This window comes from Etheostoma cragini, chromosome 18, assembly GCF_013103735.1.
Source record: "Etheostoma cragini isolate CJK2018 chromosome 18, CSU_Ecrag_1.0, whole genome shotgun sequence".
NCBI lineage: Eukaryota > Metazoa > Chordata > Actinopteri > Perciformes > Percidae > Etheostoma > Etheostoma cragini.
In genome coordinates this window covers 18,876,355-18,897,122 of record NC_048424.1, presented here as the reverse complement: position 1 = coordinate 18,897,122, position 20,768 = coordinate 18,876,355, and the positions used below count along the sequence as shown (strand labels likewise).

Here is a 20,768-nt window from a genome sequence, read left to right as displayed (position 1 = left end):
CCCCCCCCCCCCGCCCGACCCCCTCCAACCGACAGCACAGGACTCCAAGCCCTCCTCTCCATCCTCCACCGCAGCCTCTCACACCCTCCTCTGTTGATTTCCGCTCACTGCCCAGAGAACTGCACCACCCTGTGAACATTTGTCCCACTTCACAACCTCAATTTGTCTCTCATCTTACTTCCAAGACGGGGCAGAAACACTGAGAAAGGGTCCGTAGTCTCTGTGAGGGAAATTCTGACGGAGAAGTGATGAAAAATGAGTGGTAGTGTACATGTGCGTGCTGATGTTTGAGGGGGTGTGTGTGTGTCTGATGTGTGTGTGTGTGTGTGTGTGAGTGTGTGTGTGTGTGTGTGTGTGTGTGTGTGTAGCTGTATGTGCATGTGTTTCATGCAGAAAGGGCATAAGATATAGGAATGAAAACCTCCCGACTTGGCTCTTTTTTTTTTTTGCTATTAACCGAAGCATCGAGCTTCATGGACACACCGCGGCCCCCGAAACCTCACCATGCAACAAAAGAGAAGAGGGTTATTATTGAGAGAAAATGATTTGTACTTGTATATAGGACCCTTTGGGTTTTAGGGGAAAATACTTTAATTTATTTATCAATCTTAGACAAGTAAAGGGAGGTTTGCTTCATGGCCTGAATCAGATGGGTGGAGTTGTACCCCTCCTCACTTCCCTCCTTAGCTTTCTCTTTGGGTGCTGCAAAAAAAGAAAATTTAAAAAAAATTATAAAAAAAAAAAATAGAGAGAGAAAGAGAAGCAACGATTTTTGTTTTTATCTTTTGCTCATGATAATAAGTGCAGTGACTTTATAATATTTTTTTTTTGACCGTCAGCAGAAAGCTACAAGCAGCGTTATTAATGCCAGCTTGTGTGACATCACCACAGCTCCTCTGTGCTACTCTCTTCCTCATTGGTCCATTGCGTGTGACATCATCCAGCAGCCCTGGACGATTCCTTTACTGTAGTGTAGACGTTCCACTTTTGCTGTACAACCAAACTGACCAACTCACAGGTTCCCATCACAATAATGTACATAGGTTCAAAGTAGAGAGTAATATATGATAAGGAAAATACTATTAAGAACTACACGGGAAAGACAAAAAAATCCTTTTTATTTTCCTTTTTTTTGTTTTGAGAGTGATTTAGGGGTTGTATTCACACAAAAAGCCATTTTAAACCACTTTCCAGTTTTCATTTTTTTACCAATTGATTTTAGATTTGTTTGTTTTATATTGTATGTATGACACACATTGTGTGTTGTTGTTTTTTCCCCCCCACTCAGTTGGCATTTGAGCAAAGAAAACTAATGTATGTGGATTGACACTACTGCCCGTAGACATACCTTATAGTGAACGTGTGCATTTACCACACACACACACACACACACACACACACACACACAGAGAGGTGGTGTTTCTATGCAGCAAATGCCTTGTCCTGCTCCTCCTCTGACTGTTTGAGAGGAAGTGATGTTTTAATCAACCGTCAGTGTGTGTGTGTGTGTGTGTACCTAGATGGAAAGATTTCCACTCGATTTAACCAAAAATGGACGACATATAGAGAGACGTTGACATATTTTAGTCTGACAGCCTTTGTGTATTCTGAAGTTTAGTTGATCTGTTAAAAAAAAAAAAAAACTAAAATGAGAATGTAAACACTTAAAATTCAGCACCGTTTGTATTGATAAAGCACAGATAAATTAACCTCAGTGCTGCCTGTTGTCTGTAAATTTAACAAGGCGGGATCTCTTAACGCCCTCCAGGCGGTTTTTCTTTTGGCAGGGTGGGAAGGCCTCTGAGAGAGCATTTTACGATGTGGCAGCTCCTGGCTGCAGAGCGGGGCGTTCACAGCCAATAACCGGTTACCTCTGTTCATCTCCTTCAGCTGACAGACAGATTGAAAAACATTTTATGTAACCAGTCGCTCAAAGGTCATAATGGGGTAAAACTGTAAGGGAACATTGTGCATGGAGCGGGAACTGTCCTGACTTTAAACACTAACTAGAATTTGGTATAATCTGTGAGAAGAACGCACATACTGTCCTGTAATGCTCAGTAATGTCTGAGTAATCCAGTGTCCTGGGTCAGAATCTTCCACTTTATTCCGCTGGTCTTGTTAGAAAGGGAAACAAAAAGTATTTTGGTGTTTTATCCTGCCGACTCCAGGTTAAAAGACAAAGTAGCTCTAAACAACCCATTCCAAGTTGTTTTTTTAGTATTCCATTTTATATGAAGAGAGAGGGAGAGGTTTGGAGAACCACAGTGGGACTCCGCTTTTTTTCTCCAAACTACCACTTCTTAGAAACATTTTAAGCTAGTGAGTTTCCCCAGTTCCTGCTGGAGTTTCTGTAGAATGTATTAGATGGGGGAGGGGGGGGAGGAGACTGTTTTAGCCAGGTGTTTTATTATTGGCCAATATTGTACAGAAACTGATCCTAGACATCCCAGTGTAAGGAAAAGGGGAAGAGAAACTCAGGAAATGTCAGAACCAATGAATTTTCATTTAGATGAAAATGAGTGTGTTAGAGGTTTGTTTGATGGATGGATGGCTGCGTGGAGTGACGGAGAGATGAATCTGGCTGTAGTGTACAGTAGATGTGACCTGGGTGGAGCCAGCAGGAAGTAAAGGTGGAGAGGACTAGAAGAGAGAAAAAGCAGATGTTTTCAGGGGTGAAAGAGGACGGGGCGTTTGATGGCTGAGGTGCCACCGTGGTAAGAAAATCTAACTAAAAATATTGGCCTTTGCATTTCAGTGAGGTCTTATCTACAGTACCTTCTATATTATTTTGCTCTTTCATATCATACTACATTTTTTTTTTTCTAGGATTGCTTTGTAATAATTTGTACAGTTTTGCATGTTATAGATGTAATCATTTTTGTTTTCGGTTTGTTTTACTTGGACTTGCTACTTTTTGAACGGTTTGGGCGTTTTACTGAGGATAACCCACTACAGGTGATGTAGATTCTTTTTTGCACAAAAACTTATTTAAGGTGTAAGGTCAAAACAAAAAATAATGTATGGAACTGGCTGCCACTCTTAGTGGAGAACTCATTATATTAACCTGACTCCGATGTATTTCAATAAAGCGGAGGGCTGTTACAAATACAAACCCGGTGTGTTGCTGTGTGGTCATTACTTCTTTAAAAAAACTTTATTACAAATGAACAACTAAAGTTCAGTTTTAACATCTATACAAATTTTTCCACTTGAAGAAATGTTGGTTTAACATTTTACAGTAGTAAGGGCACATTTTGAAACAGGATGGACGACTATGAATGTTACTCTAATTCTATTATCTATTCATGTGAAAGTGTTCTGACAGAAAGTAAAGCCAGGTTCACTGCTGACCCCGTTACTCCAAACGGCCATGCCACCAACCGTGCGTTAGCTGTACGCTATTTTGCAACAGACACATCAGCTGTTCAGTCCGGTCTCTACACAGTATGAATGCACATCTTTTGCAAGTTGAAACATTTTACTTTTTGTTGACTTTGTATGTAATGACGCCGCCTGTAAACGTTGCTTAGCGTTCTGTCTGAACAGTCTTAAGGCAGCAGTTTGGATTCAGCCCTTGGATTCTGGCCGACAGCCATTTTCCTCTTCATCACGACATACATCATCACACCAAAGCAGTGAAGTAACTCCATTTGACAAAACAGTTTTTAAAATGAGACGAGCTCTGAAAAGTTCAGGAGTCATACGCAGCATTTCTAAAGAGTGCTCGCTCCCCTCAATCTGGTGTTCTGTTACCTTCATGTGGAGTTTAAAATTGGCTGGGAAAAAAGAATTGCCTCTATAAATATGTTCATACCAGCATACTATTTGATGATGAAAATAATGGAGCCGTATGTAGCCAGTGCACTTTTTGAAAAATCAAATCAAATAACCTCTGCTCCTCACTCCGGAGTTCTAGGAAAACCCAGACGTGATGTCCCTCCGGTCCTTATTTCTACAAACCAGAACGGTACAAATCCCAAACTATCCAGTGCAGTCTCTCAGTGTTGGTCCCATTTTTGACTGGCTCAGTCACGTATGTCCAACAGTCCTTGTCCTGGTTGTGAGGTTCCAGGGTTGGTATCAGGACCTCAAAATCCCTCGTAGTTTAGTAAACTGAACAAAAATCATTTTGAACTTCAGTTTTTGGGATCAGCTAGTGAGTCAAGTAAAGCTGAGAGGACATTTTAAGGCATCAGTCCACTCAGTCCCGTCAGTCTGGCTGGATCTAACTAACGTCGTCCGTCCAGCAGGACAAGATACCCCAGTGTTTGCTACACCGCCTTCTTTAACGTTCTTTAACGTTCTACATAAAGAAACGTAAGCCATCGTTCCTCCTTCCACTTCTACCCGTCTAGTCACATCTCCCAGAGTGGCCGTCTTCCTGATCAGGCTGTGGCTCCGTCCTCCTCCAGGACTCTGTGAATCCCGTTTCCGGGGATACCGAGGACAGCTTGGGTGGTGCTGGTGAGGTCCCTGACGCTGCTGTGCCGTGATTGGCTCTCCAGTCGTTGGGTGGAGCCGTGCCGTGATAGGTTGTCCAGGCGATTGGTGCTACAGTGTCTGGACTGTGATTGGTCGTTGAGGCGAGACATGCTTCCGTAGGGCAGCCGGTCGTCTATGGCCCGGAAACTGGATGCCGTGTATCTGGGACAAAGACCAACAACAACGACAGCATCAGGAGCGGGACTCTGGGGACCAATGCAGGACACAGCGAGGACACATAAGCGTCTGAAAGATAGGAAACCCACCTGCCGTCCCGCGAGCGGTGCAGGCTGCCATGATAACTGCTCATCTTGGAGCGCGCGCTGCGGACCGAGCCGGCCCGGCTGGTGCTGCCGCTGGGCGGCTCGTCCAACATGGCCAGGTGGGTGGATGAGGCGTGGGTGGAGGTCCCCTGGGTGGACGTGCCCCGGGACTTCCTCACAATGGGCGTGTTTGGGTCCCTGAGCAGCAGCTGGGCGAAGTCGGGCTCCTGGAGCACCTGTCGGCTCTCGTTGACCATCCGGCTGCAGGAAGGGGGGGAGGCGGGCAGGGAGGGAGTGGAGCAGGAGGGGGAGGAGAACGGGGGGAGTGGAGGAAGGGAGGGCAGGGAGAGACGCAGGAGGGTGGGGAGGGAGAGAGGGAAGGTGGTGGGGTGGTGGGAGTGGTAGAAGAGAATGGAGGAGTGTGTGGAGCAGGCGGTGGGAGAGGGGGTTAATGCTCTGAGTTTGGGGGGGGGAGGGGGGGGGGGGGGGGGGAGTGAGTGCAGAGAAGGGCCTGTGTTCAACACCTACACCTACAAACACCTACACACGTCTATACACATCTAGACACACTGTACAGGACAGCTGCCCTGAGCAGGGTCGGTCCAGTACGTCTCCCCATTGGTCTGCGCTTAGAGTGACAACATCTAATTTGAATATCTTGTATGATTATTAAAGGTCTGGGTATATGGATGTCAATTTTCTCAAACAAAATTAAATTACAACATTAAACATTACGGCACAAATCTTTTTATTTATCTTTCAGCTCCTACGACGTGAGCCCCGTCGACGTGTAACGTTAGACAGCCAATCACAAGCATTATTAGATCTTGGTAGAAGCACGCTGCATGCTGATTGGCTCACTGACTGGTGAGATTTACTCCTTCGGTGTTGAATGACGAGGCCTTTTTAGATACTCGATACTTTAGAGCCAATTAACTCATAGTCATGCCTAATTATTAGAGCAGATTATTCACACCAGATTTCATAATAATATATTAAAGCAATAAAAAAAAGCCCAAACCTACAGATACCAGTCAGAAAAGTGTTGACAGTGCGGCAGCTGAGATTGGGTCTATTCAGTATTAGTCTGTACGCTGTCCCATTTTTGGAAGAATGTAAAAGCAACCTTGTTAAATCCATGTTTGCAGGGTTCAAGTCCTTTGCTGCATGTCATTCTCTCTCTCTCTCTCTCTCTCTCTCTCCCCCCCCCCCTTTCCTATGTTCAGCTGCTAATGAATAAAGGCCAAAGATGCCCAGATAACTAAATTCCACATTTGCATTTTGCCTTTATTTGAGAGCCAACGGTGTCGAGTCTAGTCTGACTGTGGATGTACACTTATGAGAATTCATTTTTCTGGTTGCATTGAAACCAAAAGTTACGACTAACATATAACTATGCATTAAAACATTTACAGTAACTGTCTACAAATTGAATTTATTTGTTATGTCTTTTTTTTTCTTAATCGTCGTAATGTGTTTTCAGTCCAGACAGTGTCTGAGCTAAGTCTGCGTCGAGGTATTCGCTAGAATCAATGAGATTAAAGAAAATAGTTTTCTTGCAATAAATTATCACTAAAACGAGATGAAACGCTGTGCATTCTGCTCGAGTTAAAAGATACTGGGACAACACTAATGTAAGAAACCTTTTAGAGACAGCGAGCTGCTGAAATATTTAACTTCATACATTTAAGAGCAGTTTGTTTGAAGCCGTGCCAGGAGAGCGCGCAGCTCGAGCGCTAGCGTCCAGTGAATAAAGTACGTACTCTTTGCGTCTCTTGCCGTGGAAGAAGCCGGCCCACTCGAAGCAGGTCTTCTTACTGGCCACCCAGAACACCGAGGGGATTCCCACGATCAGCATCATCACGTACTTCACCAGGAACACGGCCAGGTCAGGGCGGCTGGTGCGCTCCACCTACAGGGCACACACACACACACACACACACAGGAGACAGGGCTGTTCTTTGGATGTATAGATCTGCGTGTGGATGTGTGTGTGCACACACATCAATCACTGGTCCTGAGTGTGTTTTTTTAGATTGCAGAGGAGGGAGAGAGAGACAGAAAAAGAGAGAGTTTGCTGCTCGTCCACCCACACAGTGCATGACCTGAGGGTAGGAGAGAGAGTATGTGAGTGTGTCTGACCGGCTAACGTTGGGTTGCATGGCAACAGCATCCTATTTCCACACCCAGGTTTTGCACAAAGTATCGCAAATATCGAGGTTAGAGCTTGCCACATTTTACCCAGACATATGCAAAAATACACTTTGATGGAAGTTTTTGTACATTTGTTTAAATACGTTTATACAAAATGATATACATGTCATGTGTATATGTCTATATAAGAGCAATTTATAATTGAAAGACAACCATTTTGATAATGGATTAATCAGTTTGAGTCATATATAAACAAGATTCCTTTAGTCGATCATGTGTTACACTCTTTTCGAGCTAAATGACTTATTGCCCAAAACGTTATGAGCACACCTGTGGTAAAGATTTTAAAAAAATGAGTCGATGAAATCAACAATGATGGACATGTAAGCATGAGCATCTGTTAACCAATTAAAACGGTCCACGGCTGCTGACAGTGTCCATGCATTCCCTGTGTGTGTGTGTGTGTGTGTGTGTGTGTGTGTGTGTGTGTGTGTCTCTACTCCATATCATCACAGACAGCTTTGCTGGAGGCATAAATGCCACAGCAGCTCGTCTTTCTCCGACATGGCAGCTGATAACAAACAGTCCTTGTTGAAGCCGATTTTCTGTTCCTCTTCGTTGTTGTAGTTCTATTGTCTTATCACATCTCTCTTATGGTCGTTCTATGGTATTAGACAGAATTTATTGTTCATTTTAAAGAAGGCCTGGAGACGAAATATCATCTCAGTAAAATAGAGACATGCATGTGGAGCCAATGTGTGCCACACTTCTTTCTTACTTTCAATAAGGTAGAATGTGGTCACAGCACTGAGCACTGCAGGATAAGGTTTAACAGATTTTAGGTTTCTGTTGTACTCTGTATGTTTCTGACAATGTTCATTTTATAAATATCCAGTGTATCCTCAGGAAGTTTACAGCTTGTAATATGGAGGAAAACCTGACCTGATTTCTGTCTACTGGTTGATCCTATTTGTGGTAATTTAAGATTCAGGTTAATGTATGTCACTGTACATAAATCTATTGTGTTAAGGGAATACACGTAAAACGGTGAAAATACAAACTGTGATCAGAAAGGTTTTTCGGGTTACAGTGGGAGGTCTATTCCCAGGACGACGCTGTGCCGAGTCACCACACTGCTGCCTGCTGCCATAGCAACAACACTACAGCTGCATCCAGTGAACCACAGGAACACTATCTCCCACTCTCTTCCGAGCTCTGTTTCTGTCTCACACACACACACACACTCTTCACTCAGGCAGCGATAGTCATCGTGGCCTCATTATGAGTGGGCCAGGCGGAGAGCCCCGCGGCCCGCCATCCACAGATACACTCAGAGATAAGAGAGAGATCCTCATTACTCTCTCCTGCATCTACACAGTAGCTGAAGGCTCCAATATCAAACTCATACAGTTTATGAACCCTAGCCTAAAATGAGTTACGACCAAAAAGACAGCCGTCGTCTCTTCTAGAGTTGCAAAGATTATTCGATTACTTGTTAACTATTGCATTTGTTAAATGTTTAAAGGGCGCATGTCATGGTGACCTTTGGATGCTTTTATATAGACCTTAGTGGTCCCCTAATACTGTATCTGAAGTCTCTTTTATATAGACCTTAGTGGTCCCCTAATACTGTATCTGAAGTCTCTTTTATATAGACCTTAGTGGTCCCCTAATACTGTATCTGAAGTCTCTTTCCACAAATTGGTGCAGAATCCCAGCCACTAGAGCCAGTCCCACAATGAGCTTTCCTCAGTATGTGCCATTTCTGAGTCTGTAGCTTTTGAGGGGGGGGTGGCCTTGAGGTCTCTCTCTCATGAGTGGGCCAAATTCTCTGGCCGGGCAAAGCAGAGAAAGGGGAGGTAACCTTGCCCAACATTATGACCTCATAAGGGGGAGATTCCAGATGGACCCATCTGAGCTTTCATTATCTCAAAGGTAGAGCAGGATACCCAGGGCTCGGTTTACACCTATCACCATATCTAGCCACTGGGGGACCATAGGCAGGCTGGGGGAACGCATATTAATGTTAAAAAACTTCAGAAAGTGAAATTTTCATGCCATGGGACTTTTAAATATTCATAATTCTCTCATTCCAGCTTCTTAAATGTGAATATGTTCTTGTTTCTTGACTCTTCTATGACAGTAAACTGAACATTTTGAGTTGTGGACATAACAAGACATTTGCAGACGTCATCTTGAGCTTTGGGAGTCACTGATTGACATTTTCTGACATTTTACAGACCAAACAACTAAAATAAATAATCAACAGATTAACTACCGTTCGTGTGTGCGTGCGTGTGTGCGTGCGTGCGTGCGTGTGTGCTGAGGAGAGGAAGGGTCGAGCTGTAGAGCCGAGTTGAGGTATGAGCCTCAGGGTTGGCTTTTAAGATAAATATAGTAAAGCACTTAACTTTACAAGTTTACTGATGCATGTTATTGACTATTGTGTGAATGTACAGTACGTGTGTGCTTTCATGAACAGAGAGGGTTTGAGGTGGGGGGGTGGAAAGTTGAAACTTTTATTTTTAGATTTTACATCTAGATGCATCTCTACAGTGCACTACTGTATAGTGTCTGATAACAGCTCAGCACGCAGCTGTGCTCAGATTTGCTGGAACTGTGATGTGGTGCAGCTCAACCCCTCTGACCCCGACACACACACACACACACACACACACACACACAGGATTACTGCACTGCTCTCTTACACAATGCAGTGTTTACGTGACAGATTGAGCGCACCATCTGACTTTACTCACTGCTCTTGCATGTCATGCATCTCTGCCGACGCCTAAAACACAATATTTATCATATCATATCATATCATATCATATCATATCATAGCATACATACAGATAGTTTGGACAGGAGTGGTGAAGTCAAAGGGTCTGACTGAGGAGCGCCTTGTTAGTCAAGTAGTTACAGCGCATGCTCCCCCCCCCCTGTCTGTCAGATAAAGGAAATAATCTAAAAAATAAACAGTGAGCTAAGATCTAGATTTAAAAAAAGGACACACAACACACACACACACACACACACACACACTTAGTTCACTCTCCACTCTACCACTTTAGAATCCACTTTAAACATGCAGTGGTGAAAGCGGATGTTCTAAGGCGTGCTCTCATGGGAGGTGATACGTGGCTGAAAGGAACAGAGAACAACAGAGAGAGATGTCTGAATTATTAACTGCTCTATCAGATGAGTTGCAGTGTGTGTGTTGATGCTGGAGGCTGCTGTAACTGTGAAGCAGCGTTAGAGTTATCACTAGACTTTCTCATATAAGAGAGTGTGTGTGTGTGCGTGTGTGTGTCTGTTAGTGGACTTTGTGTCAGACACTGTGTTTAGTTGCACACAGTACCTGGTCATATTCAAGACAATCTCACTGAGCATCCTGCTCTCTAATGTCTCTGTATGTAAACACATCTGGCAGTTAACTTTCTCCCAGCTGTTACTGCCCGCTCATCCTTCCTTACAAAAGTCCCAGTTGTGCATCTAATGTGTACAAACATCTGTGCAAACTGTGCTGAACATCAATGAATAAATACATCAGCATCTCATATCAACTTTAGTGAGGGGTCTGTTAGGGTGACATGATCCTATGAGTTTTATTAATTATCATTTGTTCAATTTCTGTATGTACTGTATTGTATGCAAAGCTGTCTCACGCTGTTTTTTAAGTAAGTCTAGACCACACTCCATAATTTACAAGGACCCAACAGTAGTTCCCTCCAGAGCTAGCAACAGATGCCTAGTGGCGAGGAGAAACTCATTTTAGGAAGACACCTGGGACGGACCCAGGCTCTTGGTAGGCGGTGTCTGACGGGCCGGTTGGGGTTGAAATGAATAGAGGCAATAACAGTCACAATAAAAGATAATGGAACAGTCACTAAAACAATAGTAGTTTGTAGTAGTTCATGGCGCGGTATGGAATGTATCTGTGGTAGCCAAACTTTACTCCACAGTGCTTTGGAGATGGTAGGTCATGAAATGCCTATATTTCCTATTAATCAGGTTACATTGTCTGTCTTGTACCCAATGCAGATTTCATGAAAACCTTGTAGGGACCTTTAAATAAGTACATATTTGTCCAAACCAATACTGGCTGCAAATTGTGTGAATGCTGATTCAGTTGTTATCGGATTCTTTGTTCTTCAACTTTTTTGGTCGCCTCTAACTTCTGCATATGTTCAGCTACAAAAAGCCTAACCTGAGACGAGACCTTCAAAAACGTCATACTATACTGTAACTTTTGTTAACAACCTATACTTTCTACTACTGACTTTCATATGACTTTTTTTCCGTCACACAATAACTTTTTTAACACTTTCCGACATACTATAGACTTATTTCTACATACTATACTATGACTTTTTCCGACATGTACTACTTTCACTTTTTAATGGCTTTTTTCAACACACTATGGTATTAAATTTTTTTAACGTCTATAATTTGGTTGGACCGTGGCTTTCTCCTACTAAATCCAGCCTGTAGACAGTACCGGCTCTGACTCCGGTTCAATCCCCAGTCTGGGCTGTGACGTTTTGCGTGGAGTTTGCATGTTCATCCAGACTTTTTTAACGTACTATACTATGACTTATTTTGACATACCATACAACTTTCTGTTAAAATACAATGCACAGTTGCTTATGCATAACAAAGTAGAGTGGGCGATATGGAGAAAATCAAATATCCCAACATTCTTGAAAAAATACCACAATGTCAATTTATGACAATATTGTAAGGTTGATAATTGGTGCTTTCACAAAATATTTACACAATGAGATTTTTGATAAATAATCATCAGTCATATGGATATAATGACAAAGTAGATGAAGGCAAATAATACAACAGCTAGTTAGTCTGGTAAATTCCGAAAATTACATCACTTTACTGTAACTTAGAACTTAAAATGAAGAAAGACAACACCTATGTCATATCACAATATTAATATAATATGTATAACTTTCCCAGCCCTTTAGTTGAGATTAGATAGATTAGATTATACTTTATTAATCCCACAACGGGGAACAGAGTCAGGAGTGTTACCTGGTAGGGGCAGGGGATGTGATAGTCTCGACAGCTCTCCTGGACCCAGGTGGTCTCCCAGATGGCACGGTAGCTGTTTTCATAAAGGTAGCAGGCCAGAACGGCCAGCAGAGGGACCAGGTAGAGCACAGAGAACACGCCGATGCGGATCATGAACTTCACCAGTTTCTCCTGGTTCTCCTTCTCCAGCGGAATCTCCATACGCACTCGATTTAGGGCTGCTATGCCTGCCAGCAGCAGCGCCACACCGACCTAGGATGATATGACACAGTGGCGTGGGGTTATCTTGTGTAACAAATCATACAGTGCAGACTTGTCAGAGATGGCAGCCTGTATCTTTTAACTGCTTTTATTTAATTATGACTACTTTTTACACATATCAGTCTTTAGTCTTTGTTGTTTGTTTTATATCTGTTTACATTTTGAGACATATCCTTATTTGCAAAACGAGCAATTATCTATTAGAAACATTTAGAACAATCCATCCCATCAAGATGAAGTTGTCAGCCATCAGTATTTAATTAAAATAGATACCACTATGTTTTTACAAATTCTCTTGTTATTCTTTATCTAGTTCTTCCTCACCACTACGTCCAACCCCAGCGGGGCCAGCAGGAACCAGCGCAGGGCCGTCAGGTTATAAAGCCCCACAAAGCAAACACCGCTGACACTGTCGCCCTCGATCTTGTTCATGGCGAGCAGGCTAACTGTGAGGACGCCAGGGATGCCCCAGGCACAGGCGTGGAAGAGAAGGGCCTTCTTCTCTATTGCCTCACTGCCCCACTTGGGAACAGCAGCCAGGAACCAGGTGATGGTTAGAATGACCCACCAGACACTGCCGGCCATGGTGAAGAAATACAGCACCATGAAGAGAAGGGTGCAGGCCTGGGACGGAGACAGGATGTACAGGTTCAGGACCAATGTCAATGTCTAGGCAGTAGAAAAACAGCTTCATAAATACACAGCCAAAAAAAGATTTTCCTACCTTATTATGGGAGCCTTGGGTTACTGTTGAAGCCCTAAACCTTCCAGGATTCGCTGAGTTACAGGAAACTTTGTCCTCCAAGAGAAAGCCCAGGAAGAACACTAGAGACACCATCATGTAGCACACAGCATAGAATATGATTGGACGCTCTGGGTAGCGGAATCGCGACACATCGATGAGGAAAGTCAGGAAGGTGAAGAGGGTGGCGGACAGACAGACGATGGACACCACCCCAATTAAGTAGCGTGCGAATGTCAGCTCCTCCCGCGTGAAGTACATGTTTGGACAGGGAGGCGAGCAGTCGCGGATCCCCATGAAGGAGTAGCTGAGCTCTGGGTCCATTTTGAGTTCTCTGGGACACCAGAACCCGTAGTCCCGCTGGACGGCGATGGGCGATTCGGTTGTGTCTGAGCTGGACAGAAGGTCCACGGGACGGGGGTAAGCCTCGTCACAGTCTGGGAATCTGAAAGGAGATGAGAGATGATGATCTCAGGGTCATTTTAGCTGTAAGATTACATATATTGCCAACACTATATTACTGCCAATTAGTTTCAAAAGCATTAAAGGTGCGCTAAACGATGTTGGGTAACGGCACTTCTTGTTGAAGTATGTTCAAACAAATCAAAGCCAGCTCGCCTCTCCCCACACCCTAACTCCTTCCGTTTTTATTTTCTAAGTAACTTTATCACTATGTTGTCAAACAGCTAAATACACATTTTGCAAGTTTTCTTGGGATATTTCTGTCGGCCAGACTTGACCCAGCAACATTGGTCTATTCTGTCAGCGTCCCAGACCGCTGAGCTACAAGAAAGCTTCAGCTCTCTTTCTAATGCAAGAACCTACTAAAGTAAAACCTTTTTCAACCTCACTCCTCCTTATGTTCTGGTCCTGCCCTTCCTTAGCAGAATTATTTTAATCAGTCATCTGGAATGTTACAATGGCTAGCAGAAATAATCTTGCCCAAAACCAAACAGAGTGTGCTTGCCTTCCCTTCCTTAATAACATGACCACTCAGATGCTAAAGATGCTAATCACTGGATTAGGGATATTTTGCTATGTTTGAAAATTGAAAAACAAAGAGACTGCTTCTGAGCAACTGGCCCAAACCATTTTACTCTATTTTTATTTATCTATTTTATGTACTACAATGTTGCTTTGTCATTACTGGGCTAGTCTTTGTTTGCATATGTCAGCCAGGTGCCTGAGGTTGAGTTAACAGGTGAGATTTAACTCTTTTAAAATGCGTACCTGTTTTCTTCCTTCATGGTATTCAATTCAAAAACATCTCTGAGATTAATTTTTTTAATTTAATTTTAAACATCCAAATTCGCTGTTTTTCTTCAACGTTCCATTCATTGTATGAATGTGATGGTTTATACTGTGTTGCCCATGTCTGTGCACTGTGCTGCTGCTTCTAGTCTGATGTGTGGTTGACTGAATTAATGATACGGCTGCGAAACTAATTTACCCTCTGGGACAACATAGTTTGAAATAAATGGAATTGTTTAGCAGCCACTTCACGCCATGCTATTCTTCTGAGCCTCTTCATTTCCATAGTTTATATAAATGACTTGTGACATACTTGCTGGTTTGTGACTGCATTTCTCCTCTCACAAAAGGAAAATCTGCTTCAATTTATGATGCAGAAAGGTTGTTACCGCTGAGATAAATCCAGGGGAAAAGAGTTATTACTGTTGTACCAACCTGTTGCAGTCCATCTCCTGCGGCCAGCTGACACCAAACATGTCCATTAGTTTGTAGCAGTCGCTCTTGGCCTGCAGACAGAGGCGGCGGCAGGGCAGAGTCATCCGCCCGTACTCGGTACACACCGGGGCGTAGAGCGCGCACAGGAACATCCTGAGATCCGGAGAGCACTGCAGGTTTACCATGGGATGGAATGGCTGCAGTTGGAGACACAGAGACAGATATTTAAGCACACCAGCACAAAATAATGAAACTCTTTTATTTGCAACTGTTCAAAAAGATAACACCATAGCACAGACCCAAGCCAGAATGTTATGCCAACTTGACAATGAGAAGGCAGGAGAGACACAAAGAAATCAGTGGTGCATGTCTCCCATACGTTTCTGGAGATGAGTCCATAAAAACAACTTTGGCCTCTTTCCCAATAATCCCCTTCAACCCCATAATAGTAGGCTCCCCCTTCTTCCATCTCCTCTCTCTTCCTTCCCTTAGCCCTTCAGATGATAGGAGGGGCACATCAAACTGGGCAACCCCCACCATTCACACACACACAAACGAACACACAAACGAACACACACACACACACACACACACACACACACACACACACATACATACACACAGGGCTGCTGCTGACAGGGCCTTTGTGTTACATGGAGGACCATGCTGTGACTGACTGACACACTGCGGTAACATGCAGACACTCACACACACTCACAAGCCAAAATGTACTAACGGAAGTATATTATTTACATGCTCACACACCCACGTACCAGTCTGCCATGTAAACTGAGCCAAGACGCGTTGTGAAAGCAGGAAGCATCTGTAAGGCATGTTGTTTATATGCAAATACCTAGGAGTGTGTGTGTGTGTGTGTGTGTGTGTGTGTGTGTGTGTGTGTGTGTGTGTGTGAATTAATGAGTGGGAGAGCAAATATACAAATCTATGTGTCCAAGAGCGCATTGTTAAATATTTCTGTCTGCATGAATTTGCCTACACCTCTGGTGTTTGTTACAGAAAAGCCTCGAGCCACACCCAAGTCAGTCAGACACATGCTGGCCACCCTCCCCCAAAATGTAAAGACAGAGGTCTGTATGACAGACAGGGACAGGGAGGGAGGGGGAAGGGAGGAGTGAGGAGAGGACAGGCAGGGGGCAATTTGTCTCTGTTTGTTAGAGGGGTGGATATTAAATGATGTGTCACTGCGGTTTAAACAAGTTAAGGATTTTGTTCTGCCTCTTCAGTGTGCATTAAACAGAGAGAGGGACATGCACACTGTCTACTCTTAATTGAGGTTTTGTTGAAGAAAGTATGTTGGGAATATGTAAAGTCTGGCCAAATAGGACAACATGTAGCTCTCTTTATCATTTACGACACTTTAATAGAGCTATTGATGAATTTCTGCCCCATATTAAAAAAAGCTGCAACAGACAAAGGGGGAGCAGCTGGAGATGACTAAGTTTATATAGAAACATATTATGCTCAGTTTACACTGATGAGTGAGTCTGTTTGTTCCTTTCTGACACAGATGTAGGCGTAAAAAACTCAACACATCTGTGCCACATATTAAGACATCTCAAGATTGGATTTGGGATTTAAAAAAGGTGAAACACAGTTAGTTTCCTTTAATCCTGCATGTAATACATTGTACGTTGTACACAGCCCTGGAAATGAAACAAAAAACAATGCCTGCCGCATTTTGCTATCCTCTGAACACTTTTAGCTCAGAATTCAGCAATAAATCCTTTTAGAGAACCAGTGATGACAGATTTTTGATCTGATCTTCTAGATTGTTTGCCACCGTAACTGCAATCACATTTGAACAGACTATTGTAATGTGTTCCCACCATATGTCTACACCATCAGTACATATCCATCTCCTGACAGCATGTTTGCCTGCCACCCACATGGGATGTCTTTATGTAAAAAGGATTATAATGGGTGTTAGGCTTGGCCCTTAAAGCACAAAGCAGGCACATCCATGCAGCTTTTGTCATTGCATTGTTCTTATCACTTTTCCAGCAAAATAACACAGAGCTTCCTGTGTGTGTGTGTGTGTGTGTGTGTATATGTGTGTGGTTGTGTGTGGGGGGGATGGACAAAACACAATCATGAGACAGACATATGGCTATTGAGGTAATCGGACTGGTTAGTCCCTTCCACTGTGAGGGATTAAGGATGGATGGGTGGTGACAAGGAGTTATATGCACATGTAGAATCCATAACGTGAAAGTGCTCATATTATGCTTTTTGACTTTTTCCCTTTATTTTATTGTGTTATATCTCTTTTTTGTGCGTGATATAGGTTTACAAAGTGAAAGAGCCCAAAGTCCACCCCAAAGGGACTTACCATCTGCTCCAAACAGCTCTACTGTAGTCCAGCCTTCACTTCCGTGACAAGCATGCGTCACTTTGGAACACACGTTATAATGCTCACCTAGCTGCTAGCGTGGCACGCCCTCATACTACTTATTAATGGCTAATGAAGTGACAGGCTTCACTCTGTGGCTAAAACCAACAGTTTAACACAGGGTGAAAAGAGGAGTGCATCACATTGATGTAGCTCCTATGACAAAAAGATGGTGTTTTTTTTTTTAAATGAAAATATGGAAATCTGTTCTAGTACAACCTCTAAATACAATTGAGGACCTGAACATTAGCATAGTATGAGCACTTTAACTCAGCGGAGTATTCATGTGCACTGAAGAGGATCATTTTAGGTGACTTAGACGCCTGTCATCACGGAGATCAATCAACCAGTCGGTTGTGTCATTTTTGTGCAAATGGAGCACTTACATTTCAGTTTTCTCAGGGAATTCCTCCCAAAGTCTTAAGTACAGATAAGTATGCTGTAGTTAGACATATGTAAGATAGGACAGTCGTAGACAGGAAAGGGGGGAGAGAGGGAAAATGACAAGCATTAAAGGGCCACGATTTGGAATGGAACCCTGGTCATTGCAGCAAAAACCGCGCCTTGATTTATGGGGCACCCGCTCAATCAGGTGAGCTACCAGGGCGTCCCCACCTAAGTTGTATCAATGTCTTACTGTTCAATATTTATTAATATGCCAAATATTATTTTGTCATATTTGAGAAGCTAGCCGTACATTTAGGCAACTTCAAGACAAACAAACCTACAGAAAGCCAAACTTCAAAGGAAACAATCACAGTACTGTATAGGATCCTGTGAATGTATTAAAGCCTTGAAAGGGCTTGACAGAATTATAATTAACTCGTAATAATGAGTCATCTTTGAATGTAATAGTGTTAGAATAAAAAAATGGAATAAACATAGAAAAAGGAAAGTATGTTGTTGGACGGTCTCTGGAGAAATAACACAGAAAAGCAGGAAGTCCTTTGTTGCCAGTGTGCGGTCCTGTGACATCTACTGTAGTATAACTTCATCAGTAGTGCCCTGTCAGCGTTGGTTAGCCACTCAAACATGATCTAATGCAGCTAAAGTGAGCTTGCATCTTCACTCTTCCACTCCGTTTTGATTCCCGCAGGCTACAGATATGCTCCATGAAACACAACGTACTGTACTGTTCTACAAACAGAGATGCCATGGGAAACGCTTGAATAAATATATACAGTAGGGTACACGGACTAGGGGGGTGGGAAATCAGTTTCTCTTCATATTCCTCCCTCATCCTATTCATTATACTTCCCTTTTTTCTATATTTACACTCCTCCATCCTCCATCCCTCTCCTACTCTATGTACCCCTCCTCCATCTCTTCAGCCACTTTATTACAGTCAAGCCATCGGGTGAGCCAGTGTGGACAGGACTGAACTGGTGTGGATGGGACATTCTGCTGGTAACAGCTTTACCAACCCAAACACCAGCATCACGAGGCCCTGCAGAGCCTCTATATTCTCCACGGGGATGTGATGTTAATGGCCACACTGGAAACAGCTGGTGAGCCACTGGGCCGATAAATAGCCCGGGGTTTGTCATGGTGCTTCCCTCCCCAGAGCCGGCCTTGTAAGAAGAATCAAGCGTGCAATACACAACTCTGTCGAATGGTGCAGGCCTGGTATGCTAATGTAATGCCATCTTCAATTTCGCTGCTACAGTCATTACGTATTCATGAGATTTTGTCAGGAGACTTGTGATGTCTGAAAATGTGGAATAAAACGCCACTATGGAAATAGCAAGCTCACACACTGTCTCGTGTCAGTTAGAAAAGCAATGGATTCTGGGGCTCCAATGAAAGTCAACAAATCATTCAGGGACAGAGGCTAACCTTCCGTTTTGTTTTGCACCTGTCGACATTGTGCGATATTATCTAAGATTTAATAAAACGAAGAAGGAAATAAGCCAAGAAGGTGTCCATGGAGTTGCAAGAGTGAGAAGCGACAAGCTTAAACCTTTTACATACTCAACACCAAAACAAAAGCGAAGAAAAGCCAACAAGGCCAAACCTCCAAAAGTCCAACCTCTGGACTCGCCTGAACAAGAGATCCTGGATGAACACACTTAACACAGGGCCCTTCTAACAGAGTGCTGCTTCCTGCTGTTACCTCATTGCAGCAGGCTGTCTTGATTAGACAACATGCAACACGATTGAAACTTGAATTCAAAAGGTGTGTTTTGATTACAAAGAACAATCAATATATTCTCGTATTTATCTTAATTAAAAAAAATGTAGCGATAACTATATCTTAATCCATCAATACATGCCAATTCTTTTCTTGTCTTTCTTTTTATATATATATATATATATATATATATATATATATATATATATATATATATATATGACAGGATTATAAACCCTTATTATTATTATTATATTACATTCTACAGCTCCTTTAAGTAATTGCATCCACCTGGTTGAATTCCCAGGGATCTAAATCATATCTAATTAAATGGCAAATACCAGCGGTGCTGCGTGTCTGAAAACCATTAGGAGGGTCCTAGGCATGCTCCCCCATGGAGAATAAATGGTGGCTATTCTCACTATTTTTTGAAGCCATTTGATTAGAGAATACCCAAAAAAGAATCTGTATATCATTGGGGAAAACATGATAGTTGCCAAGGAGGGGAAAAAAAATCATCCTTTAGCCTACATCCTATTTTGTGTCTAATTGCTTCTTGTTTCTTTATCATTCTGAAACCATAACACAACAAATATTAAGAATGACTCATTTTTACTCCTGCCATCTAAAATTACGAAACAAAGGTATGGTAGGAATTTGGCACAAACAGCATATACTTTACTGGAATTCACGGAATGAGTGTTTATCTGATAATTTGCTACATTTGAATCCATCCCATATTAATATGGGCGGCTCTAATTGCAAATCAAGGACCTCCAAACAAACTGAAATAGGAAAAAGACTAGGCAATATTATTTTTGAAAGACCTTTATATTACAGTGCAGTTCAATGCGGTGAACATGCATACTGTGATAATATGCGATTCTGCACATCCCCGCATATTTCTGTTGGTGAAACCCTCTAATCTCCAAACTGTCTGCCTTTGAAGAACCAAGAAAAACAGCATGACCTCAGTTTCACCTCCATGCATTTTGGAGATTATGCAGCATGTTTTGAATCAGATCTAGATTCCAAAGCCGTGGTAATAAATTTTAATGTGGCCTAGTCTAATGAGGTCATCCAGGGGATCCTGTACCTTCCTAATGCTAAAGTAATTAGTTTGTAATGAAGGCTCAGTCTGCTGCTAAGATGCTGTGACTGATGAATTGCTGACAAAGAAGCCCAACGTGGCCAACTGGTCTATGTTGATTTGCTCTTTTAGAAATACCTCCCAGTCACCTCTCTTCTCATCCTCCCCCTCCCTCCTTCAGCCCTTTTCCCTCCTGCATTTTCTCTCCCTCTCTGGCTGCTTTATCCTCCTTTCTCCTCTGCTGCCATTCCAATTCTCAGAATTTCCAAGCTCAGCGCCATGGCGACGAGTGATGCATCACCGGGGAGCAGGGGGAGGAGGAAAAGGGAGGAGAGCCGGGTTTGAGGAGGTCAGGGTGCGGGGCGGAGGGGACCACCTCCCGGGAGGCAAGAAAGCCTCGGCTCCCTTTGTCAACAGCACAATTGGGAGTGTTTCCTGGGCAACGGGTGAGCCCTGCACAGGGGGAAGGGGAGGACAAAAGAGAAGGGTGGGGGGGG

The 20,768-nt window shown here is 43.1% G+C and overlaps 1 protein-coding gene across 3 annotated transcripts in view; it reads right to left on the bottom strand.

Annotated features, from left to right (window-relative positions):
• Nucleotides 1–3,461: 3,461 nt before the first annotated feature.
• Nucleotides 3,462–20,768, bottom strand: part of fzd3a (frizzled class receptor 3a) — a 25,544-nt gene continuing 8,237 nt past the window's right edge. The window contains exons 3-9 of one of the 3 annotated variants that reach the window (XM_034900698.1): nucleotides 14,641–14,837; nucleotides 12,937–13,399; nucleotides 12,537–12,836; nucleotides 11,952–12,203; nucleotides 6,512–6,660; nucleotides 4,752–5,204; nucleotides 3,462–4,647 (exon numbers count right to left, since the gene is read on the bottom strand). In XM_034900698.1, the coding sequence (XP_034756589.1) occupies nucleotides 4,389–4,647; nucleotides 4,752–5,204; nucleotides 6,512–6,660; nucleotides 11,952–12,203; nucleotides 12,537–12,836; nucleotides 12,937–13,399; nucleotides 14,641–14,837 (2,073 nt within the window). In that variant the 3' untranslated portion in view covers nucleotides 3,462–4,388. The remainder of the gene's footprint in view (nucleotides 4,648–4,751; nucleotides 5,205–6,511; nucleotides 6,661–11,951; nucleotides 12,204–12,536; nucleotides 12,837–12,936; nucleotides 13,400–14,640; nucleotides 14,838–20,768) is intronic. The other 2 variants (XM_034900699.1, XM_034900700.1) reach the window with 2 other exon arrangements.